Source organism: Polypterus senegalus, chromosome 14 (assembly GCF_016835505.1).
Source record: "Polypterus senegalus isolate Bchr_013 chromosome 14, ASM1683550v1, whole genome shotgun sequence".
NCBI lineage: Eukaryota > Metazoa > Chordata > Cladistia > Polypteriformes > Polypteridae > Polypterus > Polypterus senegalus.
The window spans coordinates 118333343-118357771 of record NC_053167.1 but is presented as its reverse complement, the minus strand read 5'-3'; the positions used below and the strand labels follow the sequence as shown (position 1 = coordinate 118357771).

Genomic DNA, 24429 nt, shown 5'->3' with positions numbered 1-24429 from the left:
ATATACATTGCACACTACTATACTAAACCAATCAATAAAATCAAAACAAAATAATAATAATAAATGAGATGAAACCAACTTCATAAAATCAATAAGAATTAAATGCACATGAAAACAGATGTGTCTTAAGCAGGGTTTTAATATGATTAAAATTCTGGGCCGCTCTCAACTGCAAAGGGAGGCTATTCCACAAACTGGGGGCTATTACTGAAAATGCTCTGCCTCCCCTGGTTTTAAGTTTTATTCTGGGGATATGGAGTAACTGAAGATTAGTGGATCGCGAGCTTCTGACAGAAGAATACGGAACAAGAAGCTCCGACAAGTAAACAGGTGCCAAGTTATTTAAGCTTTTAAAAACAAGCAGTAATATTTTAAACTGGATCCTGAAATGTACAGGAAGCCAGTGAAGGGAGGCCAATATAGGTGTTATATGGTCACGCTTTTTCTTCCCTGTCAGAAGGCGGGCCGCTGCATTTTGAACAGCTTGCAGCCTCTGAATTTGTGCCTGACTGAGACCTATGTATAATGACTTACACTAGTCAAGGCATGATGTAACAAAAGCATGTATTACTGTCTCAAACTGTTCATGGGGAATATAGTGCTTGACTTTACTAAGTAGTCTAAGTTGAAAAAAGCTGGACCTTACAACTGCGCTGATCTGTTTAGCCAACTTAAAAGCAGAGTCAAAAATTACCCTCAGATTTCTGATGAGAAAAAGATGCCAGAGATCCAATAACACTGTCATACCCGCTGAGGACATTGGACTTTCCAAAAGCAATAATTTCAGTTTTGCTTTTGTTCAAACTGAGAAAGTTTATCTCCATCCATGTTTGAACATCTCGGAGACAGTTCAACAAGGTCTGAATAGCTGGGTGACTATTTGATGGAATAGATAGATAGATTTGAAGATCATCAGCAAAGCAGTAGAAGGCGATTTTATGCTTTCTAAAAATAGACCCCAATGGAAACATGTACAATGAAAAGAGGGTTGGCCCTAAAATGGAACCTTGGGGTATCCTACAGCCAAGAGAAGACACTGAAGATGAGTAGACTGAGAAACTCCTGCCTGACAAGTAAGATTGCAGAGTGTTTGTATGCCATCGAGTTAATGAAAGGATGGCTCCTCCGTGTGAGACACCAACTGTCAAACATGGAGGCGGAAGTGTGATGGTCTTTTGCTGGAAGCGGAGTAGGTGACTTGCACAGAGTGACTGGCATTATGAATCAAAGGGGTTACCACAGTTTGGCTGTTATATCAGCAAAAGGGCACAACTTTGATTAAACAAAAATTTGAAGAAAAGTTTGTATATGTAATGATTCTTTCACTTATTTTTTTTTTAAATTGCAATTGTTTTTGTTTTATACCTTGATTTAATGAAACATTAAGACACTAAACTGTAAAAACAGAGGTGTTCTAAAACTTTTGACTGTGTGTGTGTGTATGTATGTATGTATGTATGTATGTATGTATGTATGTATGTATGTATGTATGTATGTATGTATGTATGTATGTATGTATGTATGTATGTATGTATGTATGTATGTATGTATGTATGTATGTATGTATGTATGTATGTATGTGTGTGTGTGTGTGTATATATATATATATATATATATATATATATATATACTTTTGAAGCCCATTATAACCGGACCAATTTTGATCCTATATATAACAAATTTGGAAGAATTATGTCAGCACATGGAATAACATTGTAACAGGTTCAGCATGACACTGCTGAAAGGTTGCCGACCCCTGATCTAGACGATTGTAAGGTTTTGGCAAGCCAAGGTAGCAACCTTCCACACCATGTAGGCAAAGGAAAATGTATCTGTCAAATGACAGAATGGTACATTGCATAAAGAATTTGCCTGAATGAAGATGAATTTATAATATTACATTGTACCTTCTCATTGTAGTAGTTAGCTATGTTTGCTCCTTTGTTGAAATTGAAAGTTGTTATTGTCCACATTGGCTGCCACCCACACATCCAAAAGACATCATTAGATTAGTTGTTGTTTCTAGCTGGGCGTTCCCTAGTATGTATTCTTGTTTCCATTCAACCTGTTTATGTGCTTAAGGGCTCAGCTTCTCTGTAGTATGACTTGATCAAGCATACATGCAAATGGGATTCACATTCAACTTTGACTGTTTCTTAATTGGTCTACCTCTGTACTTCAAACAGACCTAGAAGTAGTGGTATTTGTAAGATGAGACCTAAATATAGTACGCTAGTTGAAGTCTTTACCTAGTGGAAGATTCAGTTTATTAATATTTTACACTTTATGCATATGCACACAGAGAGCACTCTTTCAAGTCCTCTTCCATCTCTGTGCTGTCATGTGAAAAACAAATTAAAACAAAAGAAATACAGCAGTCTTGTTTGGCTGGTCTGAATTGCTGTCTTAGTTGCTTACTCTTGAAGTTGTATTTGATGTGCAGAAGAACAAATAATGAGTAACAAGTTTTACGTTTTGTAAATAACCTTTTTGTATGATTTTTCATTTTAGGAAGGAGCATCAGCCAGAAAACCACAAGCTCCTGCAGTTCAGCCTGTTCCTAGACCAGGTACATGATGAATAATTTGATTTACTAAGGTTTGTGCGTGTATGTATATGTCTGTATGCATGGCATGCATTTATGTGTATTTTATTGTATGCAAAAAGTGAGTGTCATGGGGTACGCAGTACTTCAAAGAGTAGCACGCTTACTCTTAAAAACTTCAGAGAAGCTTAGGAAAGGCAGGTCAAGTTTCAGTAGTTAGGATAGCAGAGATGACAAAGTAGAAGTTGATTCAGGTACTTCACAAGAGAAACCACACTCTCTAGTAAGTGTGGGACTTATGCTGTTGTCAGGTTTGTCTGGTTCTGCAGTCTCTTTGCTGTTGTATGGCCTTGTCTCCTCCTGAGTTTTGAAAGAAAATTAAAGTCTGCAAAGACGAGTGTTCCTCGTGATCACAATAGAAAGGCAGTTTCGGACTGAGGAAGACTTAATTTAAATATTTTATTTCTCACAAGAAATAATCTCGATACTGTAAAATTTTGGCTCTTTTATGTTTTTGTGCTTATAGTATAGAATATTAAATTACACTGACTGCCATCTCTGCTCATACCCTTTTCACCACAAGCTTTGTCTAACAGTTCCCCAGCCTCTCTCTTCCTCCCACACCCCCTGTTAAGTCAAGTTGTATTCCAACATCTTCTGTCAGCATTATCAAAGTTTTTTGGTTAAACTTTGTGCATTGTGCAAAAACTATGAATGTAAATTTATTTTGTGGTTTCATTTTGAACACAGACATTGATTTAAAGTGACACAAACAACGGATATTCATTTTTCTGTTCATTTGATAGTACCATTTTAGATTGCTTTAGCTTATAGTTTGTAATATTTTTTGCATTATCATTTGTCCAACTTTTGCTAATAATACACATAATTGCATCATTTAAGTGTACACTGTAATGTGTTCTTCATTGGTAAACTACTCATAAGTCTAGTAGCCAATCATTAATATTCAGCCATTGCATCAGCTTAACAGAAATTTGTGGCTGTTTGTTTGTTAACCTTTTTCAGAAAATCAATAGGTCAAACTTGTAATTTTAAATGTTTCTGCATTATTATATGTAATCAATCTCTTGGTTCTCATTAGATCTTAAATTTGAACATCTGTAATTTAGCCTCACCCATACTCTGTCCATTAACGTTTATCAAGGGGCTTGACATTACTATTCTAGAAAGCAGAACTTTTTTTTGTAAAAATTGACATGAAAGCATGTACATTATATGGTCCTCGGCCTCAATGAACCAGCTCTTCTTTTGTTATGAAGGAAAACATATTGCAAGGCCATTAGCCTGTGGTACTGTGAGAAGAAATGAAGTGGTGATTTCCTTTGAAGGAATTATTCACCAGTTCTCTTTTTTGCTGGCATATATCCAGGTCATTTGTAATTTGATTTGGAAAATCTCTCCTATTCCTGTTGATTACGTATACCACTAAACAGAATCAAACAGAGGGTGGTCCTTGAGAGGATAAATCCCCAGTAGCAATTATTGGTATAGTAAACTGCTTCCTGTATCAGAGAACCGCAGACTAGTCAAAATTGATTACTAGCCATATCCAGCACCTTTGGTTTTCTGGGTTTCAAATTTCCAACAATCTGTAAATAAAAGCCACAAAAACACCTTCACACTAATACTGGACATGCATGTCTACATCACAATTCCAGAGGGTCACAAGTTTACATACACTTTGTTAACTGTGCTTTTAAACAGTTTGGAAAATTCCAGAAAGTGATGTCAAACCTTTAGGCAGGTAGCCAGTTAGCTTCTGACTGCTCAATAGCCTTATTGGAGTGAACATGTGGATGTATGTTAAGGCCTTCATCAAGCTTACTGCCTTGTAACTTGACATAATGGGAAAACGAAAAGAAATCAGCCAAGACCTCCAAAAAAAGTATGGAGCTCCACAAATCTGGTTCATCCTTGGGGAAATTTTTCCAAATGGCTGAAGGTTCCATGTTCATCTGCATAATCAATAATACGCAATTATAAACGCCATGGGACACAACAGCCATCATCATACCGCCCAGGAAGGAGACGCATCCTGTCTTCTAGACAAGGATTTCGTTTGGCACGAAAACTGCAAATCAATTACAGAACAACCGCAAAGGACCCTGTGAAGGCCATTGTTGTGTTTAGAGATAAAAGGGGTGAGGCTTACAAGAGAAAGATCACCATTCCATCTGTTATGTATAGCGGTGGGAGCATCATGTTGTTGGGGGTGTTTTGCTGCAGGAGGGACTGGTGCAATTCACAAAATTGATGGCATAATGAGAAAGGAAAATTATGTAGATGTACTGTAGCAACATCTCAAGAGCTCAGCCAGGAAGTTGAAGTTCAGTTGCAAATGGGTGTTCAAAATGGACAATGACTCCAAGCATACCTCCAGAGTTGTGACAAAATGGCTGAAGAACATCAAGATCAAGGTATTGGAGTAGCCATCACAAAGCGCTGTCCTCAATCTGAATTGAAAATAAAGCGTCTGCAAGCAAGGAGGCCTACGAAAATGTCCTAGTTACGCCAGTCCTGTCTGGAGGAATGGGCCATATTCCAGCAACTTATTGTAAGCAGCTTGTGGATGGCTACCCAAAACATTTGGCTCAAGTTAAACAATATCTAGAAGGGCTTATATAGTGAGAACAACTAAACAGGTTACCAGTCAGCCTGGGTAACAGGAAAGACTTTCAAAAGCGAAACCAGACATTCCATGTAGAGACCTTGTTACCAGCTGTTTAGAAAAATATGTTTACCAAGAAGGCACAAGAGCTGAGAACCTAGCTAGCCCACACCCTGTAATGATTTACTCACTGACTTTTGGACTACTCTAACAAATGGCACCTATATCACAATATCTCTGCCAGTACATGAAGACTTTTATTCCAGTTTCAGTTCTTGCAACTTCGTACAAACCTGCCAATTTGAAATACATGAGACAATACTTGCACAATTATTTCTTGTAGTGGGTTACTCTAATAGTTTAAGATATAATGAAGAATAGAGAACCGACTGAAGCTAATTTTGTGGCAGTTGTCCCCAAAAGGTAGAGTCTCAGTATGAAATAAAGAGAGAAAAAATAAAACACATGAGGAGGAATACATAGGTAAAATGGACACTCTCCAGGTGGGTACATGTTTAGATAGCTACCAAGTTTTGTATAAGAAGAAAATATCAACCTTCTTGCTCGACAAGTATTCAAGCATACTGTGTTTTTTTGTTTATTTTGAGAGACCCACACATTCTAAGAAGCTCTGATGATATTAAGACAAACATGGAATTGACATGGTGGCGCGGACACATGCTGCAGCTCGGTGTCTCTCGGCTTTGTTTTATTTTTACTTAAGTTTTTACTGTTGGTCAAACCACTTGAAGCATTAATCCAGTATGGAAGGGCTGATTTAATTAATATAGGGAAGTGGTTCGAGCTCCACGCATCCCCAAGGCTAGACTTTATTCCACCAGAGATACGTCGGGCTTCTGAGTCTTTTACCATCCCTCTCTGTGGTCTAGAAGGCAGAGGAGACACCGTAAACAAAAGCGGAGCAGAAGGAGAAGCTAACCCATACAGACTTGGCTCTTTCCAGTCTCTTCATTACTAGATCTCTCGCCAATAAGATGGACAAGATTCGGCTGAGGATCGCCTCACGTAGGGTGACCAGCTGTGTGCCAATTATTACTGAGACCTGGCTGGATAATAACATCCCAGACCCTGGAGAAGCAAAATCAGCCTCTAGTCCTTCAACTATACCAAGTGAGGTCCACCCTGAGGAGGATCAACACCAACAAAGCTGGGGGTCCGGATAGGGTGTCGGGTAAGACACTGAAAATACTGTATGTGCTGATCAATTGGCAGGAGTCTTTCTGCATATTTTCAATCTTTCTCTAAAACTTGCAATGGTCCCTGTCTTCCTCAAATCCACCACTATTGTGCCAGTGCCTAAAAAATCAGCGGTCACCTGCCTTAATGATTACTGCCCTGTGGCTCTGACCCCAGTAATAACGAAGTGCTTTGAGAGAATCCTCCTAATTTACATCAAGGATGCCATCCCTGCTTGATTTGACAACCATCAGTTCGCCTACAGGAGGAACAAATCTACAGGGGATGCCGACTAAATAGCACTTCACACAGCGCTGACTCATCTGCAGTGCCCAAACACTTATGTTAGGATGCTATTCGTCGATTATGGTTCAGCGTTTAACACAGTAATCCCAGACAGGCTGGTACAAAAGCTTCATATTCTGGGTCTGTCCACATCTTTGTGTCTCTGGATCAGGGACTTTCTCACCAACAGGCTTCAGATGGTTAGAATTGGAGATCGTACATTATCCATACTGGTTCTGAACTCGGGCACGCCACAGGGTGGTGTGCTCAGCCCAGCACTCTTCATGTTATTCACTCACGATTGCTCTGCCATCCATGCCACAAATATGGTTGTGAAGTTTGCGTATGATACGACCGTGATGGGTCTCATATCAGACAATGATGAGACTCACTACAGAGAGGAGATGCAACACCTAGCAGTATGGTGCTCAGCCAACAACCTCATCTTGAACACCAGTAAGACCATAGAGGTCATTGTGGACTATAGGAGGTCCAGAAGAACAGAACATGCTCCTATATTCATACATGAGGAGGCTGTAATGTGTGTGGACAATATCAAGTTCTTGGGTATTAACATCACATCGGATCTGACCTGGTCTTTGAACACATTTCACCTGGTAAAGAAGGCCCAACAAAGACTCTTCTTCCTCAGGAAGATGAAACGTGCTGGATTCTTCTCTCGGCTGCTTACATACTTCTACAGATCCGCTATAGAAAGCATTCTCTGTCACAGCATGACAGTGTGGTACGGCAACTGCACAGGACAGGACTTGGCACAGGTGGTGAGACCAGCACAGAGGATCATGGGAAGTCCTTTCCTAGACCTGAACTCTGTATATGCTGGAAGGGTGCAGAAGAGGGCCAAATGTATAGCTGCGGATCTCACCTATCCGGGAAATGGACTGTTTGTACCACTGCCTTCAGGAAAGCGGTACAGAAACATAAAAACACGTACCAGTAGACTGAAAGACAGCTTTTTCCCCAGTGCTGTGAAGTCCATCTGCCCCTGCTGATACACACACATACATCTACCCCCGACCCCCCTGTAGACATGCACACACACTTTCCCTCGTAATCCTCCCCTGCAAACCCACGCACACAGATCACTGGTCTCTGCAGGTGTACCACCTCAGGAAAAGTCTGGACTTGATGATGTCTTATTGTTGCTGTCCTTTATATTTATTTTATTTATTGTGTATTTTAAGTACTCTGCCTTGAAGCCGAGTCCTACCCACAAATATTTTGTTATGTGTATGCATAATGACAATAAAGAATTCTATCTATCAAAGAATGTATGGGGGAAGGAAACAAAAGGACAAAATACGACAGCTGCTAAGCTCTGCCCAACTGAAAACCAAGAGCACACAAGCAGGGCTATCATCAAACCACATAAAAAACAGTTTAAAACTCCATTCAAAATAACCCTTTATGCCTGCCCAGAATCACACAAAAATCACTACCTAAATAAAGTGTACACTGACACTGAAGCAAGTGCAATGTGTTCCCTCCTCCAGATTCCCTTAATCCCAAAAATATGCACATTATTTTGTTTCTTTATTTTAATTTGGTCAGTTTTGTATTTAAGAATGCAACATAGCCCTCTAGAGATTGGATCTTATGGTCTTTCTGTCTCAGGGGTTTTGTTACTAGCCTGCTAGTGTCTTGTAAAAGTTATGTCTACTCATCCTGGAATGAGGCCACTTCCCTTTTAAAACTTTGTTGTATTGAGACCTGCAATAAAGCAAGCTGTTCAGACTCAAAGAATTTGTTTTCTAAAAATGCATCATTCTCTCCTGCACCAATCCCTATAAAAGTGGGCTTTGCGTGACTGAAGGATTCATGGTTGCACATTCAGAAACAAGTCATCTTTGAACTATGACCAAGTATATAGTAATCAATGGTAAAATTGATATGGTTTTAGGGGTTTAACTACAGCTGGAGATGAAAGAGACTGACAGGACTGAAGTTGCACCAGATCACATATTTATTTGCATCTGGTTGCAGCTATAAAATGATCCAGGCAGACATACAGCTGAAAGCCTTGCTGAATAGTTTGCTGCTGCTGCTGCTCTGTTGACATTAGGATAAAGTCGTTGGGTGTGTTCATGTATTTTTTTTTTATTGGCCAAAGCATTGTAACCTAGCCCTGTGAACTGAGCCTCAGTAGTATGTTTGTGTGAATGCTAATAAATGTCACTCGATTTAAAAAAAAAGTAGTCAGGTGGTTCTTTATACTGATCATCGTAATGTGTATGATGTATAAATTAATGGCAGCGGTTATGTAAAGATATATGCAAACAATATATCCAATATAAAGATGCCAAAAGTCATCTGTGAAATAAATATGTTGGTGGAAGGCCAACATTGATTTAGTTTCACTAATGCTGTAGTTTTTATGAAGAAACAAATAATTCCTTTGTAGTGGAGCTCATGATGTTGTTTGCTTTCACTTTAACTAATAATCATTTGATAAGGTACGCCATGAAAGTCTAACCATCACACTGGAAGAGGTGGAGATTCATAGAGTAGTATACAGATGATTAAGTAATTGGCTTAAGCAGATAAAATAGGTTGTGGTGTCATTATCTTCTTCTCAACTTAAAATAGAAATAGAAAAAACATTGCTTGAGTAGTTAGCCTTTTTAATTATTTTTTAAGAATTAAATTAAGGTCAAACTTAACAGAGTAGGTTTAGAAGTACCCTGTGATTTGTAAATCTTTCAATTGGATCTATAGCAATAATTAATAACCTAACAATTACCAACTCACTTAATACAAGGCAGGGAGATAGATGCATTGGATGATGTGCCAGCCCATCATGAGGTCCACACATGCAAGCACTTCTAAATTCACACATTTAGAACAGTTGATCAACCAGACATGCATGTCTTGGGGGTCGTAAGAGGAAAACCCATGCAGATATGGGGGGAATGTGCAATGTCCCCATGGACGACAAGGGTCCAAACTAGGGTACATGAGCCAATTGCGCAACCAAGCCACTCTTTTGCAGAATGCAGCTTTGAGTAGAGATGTTGCAAACGTGCTGCAGTTTATTCTAAAAAAAAAAAAAAATGTTTAATCTTAAAGAGTGAAAATTGTTAGTTATTTAAAGGAAGTGTGTTTTGTTAAAAAATATGTTTTTAAGATTAACCTTAGACTTGTCACTAATAATTAGTGTAGTGAAGTAGTTAATAAGGTGATAAGTCATTAGAGGGTCTTCTCAAGGTGAAAACTACTCTTTTTCTATGCAAGTTCATTTGTGGAGTAGTTTTTGTTTGCCTTGTTTTATTTATTGCCAAAAAAGTATCATCACTAGACAAATTCCATACCAGAAGTACTAACTTAATTCCAGATGTATAGGGTATTTGTATTTATGATTGTTTGCTTAGCAAACAATTTTATCCAAAGTGACTTGCAAAACTGGTCAGCATAATCTGGTAAACGTGAAGTCTAGTGCACTGTTTGGGGACATGTGTTAAGGACAATTTACAAAATTGATCATTGTAAGTGAAGAGTTCAGAAAAAGAAACAAGCCAGTTATAATTCCTAGGTTACCAATTCTAATGGGTAATATCAGTTGCACAGTAATTAACCAAGCAAAAGATTTTTCATATTGCTCCTTAAACATCATCAGACTCTGTTCATTAGCAGACCTGAGTGTTGAGAAAGAGCTTAGAACCTCAGAAGTGTTTTTGTATATATAAGTTCTAATCCACTGACTACTCTGTTGGCAATCATGTAGGATTTGAACTTGATACGTGACGCTACAGGCCAGTGTAGTGATCTGAAAAGAGGAGTGATATTTTCCTGTCTTGGCTGGTTAAACACCAGTCATGCTGCTGCATTTTGATTCATCTGCTGTGTCTTGGTGACACATGCCGATGCCCCTGCCATCATAGAGTTGCAGCAGTCCAGATGTGACAAAGCCTAAGCCTGGACCAGGAGTTGTGCTGTCTACTCTGTCAGATATAGTTTGATCTTGCACATATTGTATAGAGTGAATCTTCAATACCAAGAGACCATAACAGCATGATCCATGAAGGCCCACTGTTCTTCAGTCATCACCCCAAGGTTGCATTAGTAATAATGAACCAAGGTAAACAGAAATGGGGTGTGGAATAGACAGGTCCTTTTTTTGCCATATTTAGGAGGTGGTGGTGTTCCTTCATCTAGGCTGTAATATCAAAGAAACATGCAGAAATTCTAACTGATTCAGTGTGTTCCTCTGAATGAAATTATAGGTACATCTGCATATCATTAGAATAGCACTGATAAGAAGAGACATGTGTCCAGATAATAGGGCCTAGTGTCAATATAGTATTCAAACCACCTGAGGGTAGTCACAGTGATGCCAGGGTCAGACAGGATGGCAAAGAGGATCTGGCAGTTAACCATATTAAAGACAGAGGAAAGATCTAGCAGGATGAGAATAGAAGACATGTTGGTAGCTGCAGTCTGCTGTTTGTTTTTAATCATTTATTTGAGATGGGTCGAGAGTGGGATTTTTGGAGTTTTTAGGGCTTATTTGAACAACGTAGGATAAGTGCATGTGCTTAGTGAGGTTTACATGACGTGTAAAAGCAGGTGTGATTGAGGTAGAGAGAGCTGGAGCAGATGTGAGGTTACGGGTTCAAGTGAACAGGTAGTTGGAAGTGTCAGTGCTGGAGAAAGGAGAGCTAGCTTTCAGATTTGGGGGGTAATGAGGACTGATTGTGGATGACAACTTCCTTTATCAGTCAAGGAGGGTTAAGGACAAAGGTGAAAGCCGAGAACAAACTACAAGTATTAGAAGTGTTGGTAATCTTGTTTTAAAAGAAGCATACCCTTAGTGTTGATAGTAACAGAAGAAAAGGATGAAAGAAGAAATTGATACCTATCTAGGTCAGCCTGGGCCTTTAACTTCCCCCTTCTCCTGACTTAATCCATTTCCTTTAACCTCTGCTAAGTTCTGCCTGTAGACTGCATAGAGCATCAGAATCCATGGATAGGGGGGTATTTTGCGAACAGGGCCTAGTGGAGGGACAAAGTGATAGGGTGTTAGAATGAGGGAAAGTAGAGGAGATGAGACTAGGGAAGAGAAACAGATGGGAGAGAGTGAGTGTAGGTGATGGTGTAATGACTTTGGGAGGATAGATGGATAGATAGATGGATAGATAGATGGATAGATAGATACTTACTTAATTAATCTCAAAGGGATAGATACTTTATTAATCCAAAGGGGAAATTCACATACTCCAGCAGCAGCAGCATACTGATACCAGTACGACTTTCTTTTCCCTTACTATTTTTATTTTTGTTATTCTAAAACTTCATTTATTTACTTTTTAAGAGTATATTGTAAGATGGCTCATTAGGTACTGCTGCAGCCTCAAACTTTTTTTTTTGTTCTTTATTTCGCCTTATACAATTTCTTGTATTAGGAATTTGTTAGTTTTCGCATACCCCTTGGGGTCAGAGCACAAGGTCAGCCATTGTACAGCACCCCTGGAGCAATTGCAGGTTAAGGGCCTTGCTCAAGGGCCCAGCAGAGCAGGAGCTCTTTTGGCAGTGACGGGGATTCAAACAGGCAACTTTCGGGATACCAGCCTCAGAGCCACCACTCTGCCACTATGTAAACTTGATGGAATGCCATTTGCATTTTCCCCTTTCATTGTGGGATTGTTCCTGGTATTAGTTTTTTCTGTTCGTATTTATGTAAGGGATATTGGCAATCCTGAGCTGGCCTGGAATAAGTGTATGATGCTGTATGATTTTCATTTGACTAGCTTTCTTGTCAATGGTTGGTTCCTGTCTTGCACCTGATGCACTCCCAGCCTGCTGTAATAGATAAGGCAGGTTCAGAAAATAGACAGAGACAGGAATAATTCTTGTCTTTTCTAGTGGCAGTTTTCAGAAGGATTCCTTTGACTTATAACTGTCTATCATAATTCTAGGATACTTTTAAATAGCCTAATGACAGGTGTGCAAAAATCCACCAACCAACCAGAAACAATAAAGAGGTGCATCAGTGAGCCCCAAACCCAAGACACCGTAAACACCAGACATTTTTGGAATAAAATAAGATATTTATTCTTCCAAAGCACCCTCTCAGTGATTCTCTCCAACAGTCAGCCCCAGTAATCATACAAATCAAACACTAAATCTATAAATCTTCCTTCTTCTGATCTTCATTGAGTATTGCCTGCTGCCTCATGCCCTGACTCCATAATATGAGCCAGCGGGCTCTCCTTCATGCCTGATGTGGGAGTGTTTCCGGTGCCATGTCATGTATCCGGGAAACACTTCCAGGCCATAAGAAAAATAGGGAGATCCTTCTTTACAGCTCCCTCTGTTGCTACTTAGGGTCCCCAACTGGGTTCCCATACAAGGACCACTGCCACCTTGCATATGGGGGATGAAACGGTACCTGATTCTCGGCTTCTATAAGTCCGTCTGATAAATGACACTGGCCATGCACAAAGTTACGGCTACTTCCCGCTGGCCAATTCATTTGTCCTTCTGCACTGGGCTCTAGTCCGGGAAATTAATCCTTCACCTTCCCGGCTGGGATGCCTATTCTTCTCTTACAATGTATAAAGCTCAATGGATGTGTGGTTGATTTTAGCTGATAACTTTAGTTTAAGTAAACTAATGATTTGTCATATTAAGTATCACATTAAGTACTGTGGATACACATATCTGAATACATATAATGATGTCATGTTTTTACTTTATCTATGTGCCTTTCATTAAATTTCGATGCAGAAGCAAGGAGCTCCAGATCAAGTAGTTTCTCCAACTGCTGTATACATCTGTTAAAAAGTAAAATATTTATTTGAGTAAGTGGGCTTATCACTGCCAAGAGAATGATAATGCACTTTACAGATCACTGCTGGGGATAGTGTGAACTACCAAATTTGACGTCAAATTTGAATAATGTAGTTATTTATGCAGATTGGTAAAAAATATTTTTAAGAGAAGTATCAATTTCATAGTGATCAGTAACAAATCACTGGTCACCACTGATCAGATAAATACAGGAAATCAGAATCTACATTAATAATGGTTGGTAATAAGATATATGTATCTTTAATTTCTTAGACTATGATGTCATAGTAAAATATCAATTTGTAAATTATGGTGAGATTGTCTGGGCCTACAGTCATAGTAGGCAAAAGGAATATAATGTAGAAGCTGATGCAACCTTAAAACAGTATGAATTTTTCTCATTTTCTTTCTTTTGATGTGTCAGAAATGTTATTAATATTCTGCTTACATCTTCTTTATTTTTATTTTGTGATATTCACTTCACTCGAGATTTCTTTCTGTTCTTCTATAAGCTTTATAAACCTGCATGAAACCTATTACCTTTGTTATATCCTTTTGCTTTCTCTGTCTGTATATGCAAAATATTTTCTTAGGAAAAAAAGATATGATGATATAGGTCTTGAAAATCTGTGACAAAATCCAGTATTAGAGTGAATAGCAGAATTTGCTCAGACCTTTCATACATTCATCTTATTATTTTCTTCAAATTCTGCCACCATTACATTTTTGCCAGGCTTCATTACATTCAAGTGTGGGGCACCATTTTTCTAATTCACTGTTATATCCATTATTTCCATCCATGTCTTTTGGAATTGTGCCTTAGAGATTGAGATGCCTGTTTTTGCTCTGCTTGAACTTTAAAAATTGCACTGTTGGATAGCATGTTGGCATTATAACATACATATCGGTGTCACAGGATCTGCACTATTGACTAATTATGAGTGTGTCAATGAAGACCTAACTCTTTTTTTGCCCTCTTAATCTTTCTTTTTAATAGAACATATACCAGAGACTATTTGCATGTACATAAAATGTTTCTTTTAACTACTGTCTGTTCTTCCAATTAGAGTATTGTTGTGCAATTAAATCTCCGTAATTGGTAATCAATAGTGTTTATCTTGTGATCCTTTTCAGATTTTGATCTTTCAAATATTATCCTTGTATTCTTTGAAGTGCAACTTACAAAAGAAATATAACTCAAAAGTTTGAGTTAGATATACACTGGAATAGCTGTTATAGTTAAAACAGTTTATTTCAAAAGGTAAGATTTAGTATTATGTTCAGGTTTTTCTTTCTCTGTTTCTGAAAACACAGTGAAAGCTTGTAGTAAATATCTTTTGCATTTTGATGAAGATTTCTATGGTATTATAAAGTAATTTTAAGGAAGCAAATATTTTACTGTCAGTTTATGAAAGAACAGGTGTTATTTACTCATTAAGCAGCATAAAGACTTCCAAACTCTCGTTTATAAAAGCACCTAACAGCAGGCTTTTATAAACTTAATGCACACTCCCGAACCCGCCCATCTATACACACACACACACACAAAGACGATCTTTAATAGAAGTAATTGTCCTTCACTAAATTTCCATAGATGTGAAAAGAGGTCTGTTGGCAGCATGTCTTTCTTGAAACCAGTTAGCACAGACTGGTCAATGACCTCTTTTTCTAACAGATATCTTTTTACATGGTAGATGATACATGCTTGTCTTAACAGTACATTTCTTTCACAGTGCTAAGGAAACTACTGTATGTAGTTATGACATTTTAGACTGAGAGTAGAGGAAAGAATGGCTACTCAGTAGTCTGGAGAAAGAATGTCGATCAAGCTCAGTGGACTGACACTGCCTACTTTGGCACTCCCAAGGGCTCCAGTATCATATTTTTCTCTGTAGTTCATGACACCACTTTGTTTTTCATTTGTAAGTTTAGTGGTATCTATGTTGTATATCCGTAGGAAGTTGGTGTTTTTTTTAGCTTTTAGAGCTTTTGACAACACAGTGAATGAAGTCCTTTTGACCTTGCATTATTCTATTTGTTTTGTTGTAATAAAGAATAAAAATCCTCAGTATAAATAGGTACTCTCAAAAACAAAGAAATTCGGTAATTACATTATTTATCATTTTTTTCAAAACTTTGAAAAACTTTAAAATGATATTGCAATCATTGTTTGAGAGAAAACAATTTTGACAAATTGAAAGCACTTTTTCCAATTATTAAAATTTCTGCTACAGTATGTGCTTTGTACTTAGGTTGGTTGCTTTGCACTATGAACATATACAATACAATACAATACAGTTTATTTTTGTATAGCCCAAAATCACACAGGAAGTGCCGCAATGGGCTTTAACAGGCCCTGCCTTTTGACAGCCCCCCAGCCTTGACTCTCTGAGAAGACAAGGAAAAACTCCCAATAAAAACCTTGTAGGGAAAAATGGAAGAAACCTCGGGAAAGGCAGTTCAAAGAGAGACCCCTTTCCAGGTAGGTTGGGCGTGCAGTGGGTGTCAAAAGTAGGGGTCAATACAATACAATATACACAACAGAACAATTCCTTAAGACAGCATAATAAAAATTTTAGAATTACGGTTTAACAGTAGATGATATGACATAATTAGGTTTCGATATTTTTAGAGTCCTGGAGACCTCATCCATCTAGCTGCATCTCCATTTGGCCATGCCACGGCTGAAACATTGCTCCGATGAAAGGACCTCTCTTTCCCATGATTCCTGTGATCCTCCATCAGGGATGACTTTACCATAGGCAGGCAAACAACTTGGCAGGTGGGCCGTGGCACCAATGGCCACATTTGGGTACCGAGAAAAGAAACAGAATAGGTGAGGGTTAGTATTCAAATATAATTATCATGTTACTTATGTTATAGTGCTAATGACTAACAACAGAGATGCAGTATGTACAGTTAATCAGCAGCTCTAGTCAGGATATGCTAAACTGAAGTAGTGAGTCTTCAGCCGGGATTTAAAGGCTGAGACCGAGGGGGCATCTCTTATGGAAGCAGGAAGACCATTCCACAGTTTAGGGGCCCTGTAACTAAAAGCTCGACCTCCCACTGTTATTTTATTAATCCTTGGAATCCTAAGCAGACCGGCATCTTGAGATCTTAATGTGCTCAGGTTTGTAAGTCATGATAAGTTCAGACAAGTAAGCGGACCTTGGCCATTTAATGCTTTATATGTTAAAAGGAGGATTTTGAAATCTGCCCTAAATTTAACTGGGAGCCAGTGTAAAGATTTAAGAACTGGGGTTATGTGTTCATATTTTCTTGTTCTTGTAATAATTCTTGCAGCGCATTTTGGATTAACTGGAGGCTGTATAGAGAACAGTTTGAACAGCCAGTGAACACCGCATTGCAGTAGTCAATCCTACTAGAGATAAATGCATGAATTAATTTCTCACAATCCTGTTTATTTAGAAAGCGCCTTAATTTCCTAATATTTTTAAGATGGAAAAACATGTTTTGGACGACTTTGTAATATGCTTTAAATGACATGCTAGAGTCAAAGATAACTCCTAGATTGCGGGCTGATTCAGTAAAATTAATTGGGATTCCAACTGAGTTAAATGACGACAAAATATTGCTGTGATCAGCGTCATTCCCTCCAACAATTAACATCTCTGTTTTATCTGTATTTAAAGACAAGTAGTTCTCATTCATCCATTCCTTTAATTCACTAACACAACTAATTAAAGACAACATCGGAGAAACTTCATTTGATTTAAATGAAAGGTATAACTGGGTGTCATCTGCATACAGTGAAAATTAACATTATGTTTCCTAATGAGAGATCCCAGTGGAAGCATGTAAAGTGAAAACAGTAAAGGTCCCAGTACTGAGCCCTGCGGACACCATATTGAACTTCTGTGTATAATGATGGAGTACTGTCAGCACATTTCTGTACATACTGGAATCGATTTGATAAATAAGAACTGAACCAAGCGAGCACGGGCCTGTAAGCCCAACATCGTTTTCTAGCCTGTGCAGTAAAATAGAATGGTCAATGGTGTCAAATGCTGCACTTAAGTCCAACAACATAATTACAGTGGAATTTCCTTCATCAGAGGATATCAGAATGTCATTTACAACCCGTGTTAGTGCCGTTTCTGTACTATGACCAGTCGAAAGCCAGACTGGAATTTCTCAAATAAATTGTAATGCGTAAGGTGTGACTGAAGCTGACTGGCGACTACTTTCTCTAGTATTTTAGAGAGAAATGGTAAATTTGAAATAGGCCTATAGTTATTTAGTATGTGTGGGTCTAGGTCTGACTTTTTAAGTAAAGGTTTAATGACTGACACTTTTAGTGCATCAGGTACTGTGCCATGCAATAATGAACTATTGATAATGTTTAGAATAGGTGCTGCAAGAACATCCATTGCACTTTTTACTAGTTTTGTTGGCACTGGATCTAGGGAACAAGTAGTGGGCTTCATTTTAGAATTAAAGTTAAGACTTCCTGCTCAGTTACAGGATTAAAATTATTAAAGTGCTGAATGCAATGTGAGCAGGGTCTGCTAAGCTAGTATTTGGTTTGTACTGTGATGCTGAGATCTGGGATCTTATATTTTTAATTTTCTCATTGAAGAAGTTCATAAAGTCTGTACTGCTAATATCTGTTGGTATTTTGCACTGTTGATCTGAATTCCCATTTGTTAATTTAGCCACTGCTCTAAAAAGTACCCTAGGATTTTTATTATTGCTATCTATTAATGTAGAATAGTATTCTGAGCGAGCTTTAAAGAGGGCCTTTTTATATTTATTAACACTCTCTGTCCATGCAATTTGAAAGACATGTAGCTTTGTTGTTCTCCATCTGCTCCAGTTTTCGACACTCTAATTTAAGAGCTCGAGTGTTTTCATTAAACCAGGGAGAGTTTCTATGTGCTTTGATCACTTTTGTTTTAGGGGAGCCACTGTGTCCAGAGCATCTCTCAAGGTCACATTATAATGTGATGTTAGCTGATCTAAATTGTTTTCCACGTTTACATTTGATGTTAACTGATCTAAATGGTTTTCCACAATTACACTCGACTTACTCAAGGTATCTATAAATTTTGAAGCAGAATTACAATCTAGATGTCGCACTGTCTTTGTTTTAATCTGAGTGCTGGCATGGGCAGAACTAAATCAAACGTAATTAAGAAGTGATCGGAAATAACTACATTTAATGGAGTAATATTTAAATTTTGAATTTCAACTTTGTAAGTTATAATTAAATCTAATGTATGGTTATGATTATGAGTTGGACCTTTGACAATCTGACAAAATCCTACTGAATTTAACAAATAAGTAAAACATTTGCTAAAAGTGTCAGTTTCCACATCAATGTGTACATTAAAATCCCCATCAGAACTACGTGATCATAATTTATAGCCAAATCAGACAGAAGGTTGCTAAATTCAGTCATGAACAATGAATATGGCCCTGGTGGTCTGTAGACTAGCACTATAATTGTGTTGGAATCTGTTTTCATATTTAAAATGAATGCCTCAAAGGATGTAAAGTTGCCTAAATTTTTAGGAGTGATTTGCATTTTGTTACAATGAATTATTCCAAGGCCTCCTCCTCGACCAGAATCTCTAGACTTATGAAGGAACGAGTATCCATCTGGTGACGCCTCAGCTAGGGAACAGTGTCACATTTACTAAGCCAGGTTTCAGTAAGAAGACACAGATCAGATTTTGTACTTAATATTATATCATTTACCAAAACAGCTTTAGTGCCAAGAGAGCGAATGTTCAATAAACAGCATTTAAAACTGCATGGTTCTTTCTGAACTGCTGATATATTTTTTGTTTTAATTTGAATTAAATTTCTATTACAGATGCCCCTGGTGGAGTGTCTGGTTTTATCCCTTGGTCTAATTATACACCTTATTTTTTGGTTATCAATTAATTTATGGTTTGTTTCAAGACTAAATTTACTGGATGCCCCACAACAGGGATTATGGGTAACAGCTTCAGGAAAATAACAGGTGGGATAAAGAACAGCCTGTGATTTAAGATCACATGACTGCGGCCTGGATGGTGCTCTAATCAGTCAACCAGGCAGTTTTGCTGCCATATTTTGGGATAATACATAAGATCCCTCCAGTTAGGATGAAGACCATCTCTTCTGAAAAATCCAGGCCTTTCCCAAAAATCATCCCAATTGTTCACAAATGCTATGCTTTTATTTGCACACCAGGTTTCTAGCCAGCAGTGAAAGGAATGCAATCTGCTATAAATCACATCCCCTCTATACAATCTTGGTAAGGGACCAGATACAATTAAATTCCGACATTTTGTTTTAGCTTTGGTGCATAGAGATGAAGTTCGCTTTAATACCTCAGATTGCTGTAAATAAATATCATTAGTGCCGACATGCAGCAATAAGGTAGATACTTCATCGTCGGCAACACGGTCCAATGCGGCCTTTATGCCAGAAATCTTGGCCCCTGCAAGGCACTTAACATTAACTGCTGGTTTAACATAGTTTGGAATTCTAACATTCCGCACTATGGAATCGCCAATTATGAGCACTTTATTATTCTCAGTTTCCACAGGCTGCGGAGAGCTGAGAACCTGTTCTGGGTCCGAATTGGTGACCTGGGTGCTGGGGGACTAAATTTTGGATTCTTAGACCCCCGTCTTACTGTTACCCACTCGCCCTGTGGCTGAATTGGTGCTGCTGATTTCGGCCTCGCACTGACTACAGTGGGACCTGGAGAGACTGAAGCCGAATCAGATGTAGCGAATTGTCTAAACAAACCGAGTCGATCCAATTTTCGGTTTGCCTAATCGCTATCAGATTCCTAACGCGGTCCTCCAATTCGCGTATTTTCCCGACCAACTCTAAATTAACTAAACATTTTTGGCAGGTGAAGCTATCTGCACTGTCGGCCGGAAAACCTGAGCTGTACATACTGCAGGACACACAACATATAAACGTGCCCTCGATGGGCAGAGAGCAGATAGAACTTACATTAAATGTTGAAGTCATCTTTGCCGTTTTTATAGGTGCTTCTGCGCTTTCCGTGTTGAGCTGAATCACCGTCGCTTTTAAGTTTCCACCACCCGCTAAGTGATCGACTTTAATTTCTCACTGCCGGTTATTTCTACTGGTCAGCTGCCGGCTTTATCTCAGGTGAACTTGCTCGTGTGCTTTCAAAGGGCTACGTGCCTGTGGGAGACGCCGCCGCTCTCTGCTTCCGCTCGCTGATCCGCTCTCTGCTTCCGCTCGCTGATCCGCTCTCTCTTGGGGAGAGCACTTGGGGCTCTAAATAATTATAATTTATTATTTTCATTATGCTTTTGAATATAACTGTTATTCTTGTTTTACTTATTTTACTTTATTGCTATAATATAGTTTGTATTAAATCTTATTTAGCTATGTTCAGCCAAGTAAAACATAATTATTAATTACAAATATAAAAATGACAGCAGTGATCAACATCCCTTAACAATCCCACAAACAACCAAGTTTTCAGGTTGTTATGAAATACAGTACATAAACATGAAACAATAAAAAAATCAGCATTGTCACAAGATTTTAAGAGGTCACTGATATTCAGTGTAATGCAACACACTGAAAGCTCATAAATATAATCCTATTAGTAGTAACTCAATTTTCTTCAGATATTCAACTCTTTAATTTCTGCCTCTTTTTTTAGCATTTTATTGAATTTATTTAAAATCAAAAAATATTTCATGCAAGCAAGTCAGGTTTTACAAAACTAGGTTTGAACCAAATCAACCCCCAACTGTGAGAAAGAGAGCTAGGCCAACAGAGTAAAACTTTAATAGTAGGAAAAATAATTATAAAGTATAAATGGAATAAAAATGCTTAAATGCTTATTCTAAAATGTTATTGATTAGATCCTGCAAGGTTTTGAAAATGTTTTGAATAGATCCTCTTAAGTGAGATTTTTATTTCCCCAATTTCAAATAATATACTGCTCAAAAAAATTAAAAGAACACTTTTTAATCAGAGTATAGTGCCAAGTCAGTGAAACTTCTGGGCAATTGTTCAAGTCAGTTAAGTAGCAGAGTGGGTTGCTAATCAGTTTCAGCTGTGGAGTTAATGAAATTAACAACAGGTGCACTAGAGGGGCAACAATGAGAGGACCCCCAAAACAGGAATGGCTTAACAGGTGGAGGCCACTGACATTTTTCCCTTCTCATCTGTTCTTTTCACTAGTTTTGCATTTGGCTACAGTCAATGTCACTACTGGTAGCATGAGGTGATATCTGGACCCTACTCAGGTTGCACAGTTAGTTCAGCTTCGCCAGGATGGCACATCAATATGTGCCATTGCCAGAAGGTTTCCTGCGTCTCCCAGCACAGTCTCAAGGGCATGGAGGAGTTTCCAGAAGACAGGCAGTTACACTGGGAGAGCTATACAAGGCCCTTAACCCATCAGTACGACTGGTATCTGCTCCTTTGGGCAAGGAGGAAACAGGATGAGCACTGCCAGAGCCCTACAAAATGACCTCTAGCTAGTATGAATGTCTCTGACCAAACAATCAGGAACAGACTTCATGAGGGTGATCCAAGGGCCCGACGTCCTCTAGTGGGCCCTGTGCTCACTGCCTGGCACCGTGCAGCTCATGTGGCATTTGCCTTAGAATACCAGAATTGGCAGGTCCACCACTGGCGCCCTGTGCTTTTCACAGATGAGAGCAGGTTCACCCCGAGCACATGTGACAGACATGAAAGGGTCTGAAGAAGCAGTGAAGAATGTTGTTCATTCTGCCTGTAACATTCATGCTGCCTGTAACATCGTTCAGCATGACTGGTTTGGTGGTGGGTCAGTGATGGTCTGGGGAGGCATATCCATGGAGGGATGCACAGACCCTCTACAGGCTAAACAATGCCACTTGACTGCCATTAGGTATCGGGATTAAATCCTTGGACCTACTGTCAGAGCCTTTGCTGATGCAGTGGGTCTTGGGTTCCTCGTGGTGCACGAAAGTGCTCGGCCTCATGGGGCAAGATTATGCAGGCAGTTCCTGAAGCATGAAAGAATTGATACCATCGTATGGCCCCCACACTCACCTGATCTAAATCCAATGGAACACCTGTGCCACATTGTTTCGGTCCATCTGATGCCGCAAGGTTGCGCTCAGACTGTCCAAGGGCTCAGTGATACCATGGTCCAGATCTCAGAGGAGATCCCCCAGGACACCTTCCACCATCTCATTAAGAGCATGCCCCAGTGTTGTCAGGCATGCATACAAGTACGTGGGGGCCATACAAACTGCTGAGTGCGATTTTGAGTTGCTGCAATGAAATTTCGGTAAAACGGCATAGCCTGCCACATCATTTTTTCATTTTGATTTTCAGGGTGTCTTTGAATTCAGCCCTCTGTAGGTTGATGATTTTCATTTCCATCAAATTATATGGCATTTTTTCATTCCTAACACATTTTCCAGTCCATATCAGTATAGATATCTAGCATGATTTTTTTTTCCCCCATTGACATCTGATGTGTTTGCAAAGTGTTCCTTTAATTTTTTGAGCAGTTTATATAACATCCGTTACCCACTGACTTAAAAGAGGTGAGTTAGGATTCTTCCAGTTGAGCAAGAGAAGTCTACATGCAAATTGTGAAGTAAAGGCAATTACACTTTGTTTGTCCTTCTCCACTTCAATCCCTTCTGGCAGTACACCAAACCCAGCTGTTAATGGATTAGGAGGGATTGTGACTCCAAACTCGGCCTCATTTTTGTCCGTTTTCAGCTACTTTGATTTAAAAGGCTATAACTTCATTGTCATTCACTCAAGATTAATGCTCTACCTCTCAAAATAAAGGTCAGACATTTCTCTTTCGGATTGTGTAGTAATTTGAGAAGATACAGTAGAATAAGTTGTGAATTTTGAATGTTATTTTTATTTCCATAGTTGTTGGAATAAGCTCTCAGACATTCTAACTTGTCAGTGAATATGTCAGGAATATCCAGAAAAAAAACTGTTATGAAGTATATACAAGTAATACGTCTAATGTTACTGTTTTGAAGCAGTACAAAAACAATATTCCTTTTCTCCGCTTTTGCTGTTTTCAAACAAGTATCCATAACATACATATCCATTACTGAAGACCCCTGGCCTATGCATCATTTTGAAGGGCAGCTGTTACTCTGTCATAATATATACAGTACAGTCGGTAAAGAAATTATACTGTGTATCCAGATTAGAACACCAATAGATTCAAAAAACATCTTTTCAAAAATGAAAATTCTGAAAAAATGGAAAACATACACAGTGGAATGAGGCATCATTTTGAAGTTGGAACACCCCTTCAATTAGTAGATAATAGTCTGACAATCATTGTACAAATTTGAGTTAGAATCTTCAAGAAAGTCATGGTTGGTAGGTTGTTGTAATTAACAACAACAACATATATTTATATAGCACATTTTCATACAAACAGTATCTCAAAGTGCTTTACATAATAAAGAATAGAAAAATAAAAGACACAATAAGAAAACAAAATAAATCAACATTAATTAACATCGAATAAGAGTAAGGTTCTTTGGCCATGGGGGACAAAAAAAGAAAAAAACTCCAGACGGCTGGAGAAAATATTATTAGTGGACAATATGAAACCTAAGAATGGTATCTAAAAATATCTTTGTCTGTAAAATATAGGAATTCTGTAGTATTGTTTTTTAAATAAGGGAGAATTCAAAGAAATGGTGTACAAGTAGCTTAAACCCCTTGTGAAGCAAAGAGTGTATATTGTAAAATAGGAAGATTTATTTTTATTGACAATTAAAATTAACTTTTAGGCTCACATTCTTAAAATTGGTCCATATTTTTACTTACTTTATGCATAAAATAACTTTAATATAAAGAATTACTAGCTGTTGTTTTTTTTGTTTGTATATTTGTTAAATTTACCTTACTTACAGATTGTTGAAGCCAGTTTGTTCTCATTTCAGTCCATTTTGAACATCTTCATTTCACT

At 38.4% G+C, this 24429-nt stretch overlaps 1 protein-coding gene across 1 annotated transcript in view; it reads left to right on the top strand.

Moving 5' to 3' along the window:
- The window catches only part of cdc73 (cell division cycle 73, Paf1/RNA polymerase II complex component, homolog (S. cerevisiae)), a 342051-nt gene that overhangs the window by 204877 nt on the left and 112745 nt on the right, over window positions 1-24429 (top strand). Inside the window, exon 11 of the mRNA XM_039734564.1 lies at window positions 2512-2569. Coding sequence (XP_039590498.1) covers window positions 2512-2569 — 58 coding nt within the window. The remainder of the gene's footprint in view (window positions 1-2511; window positions 2570-24429) is intronic.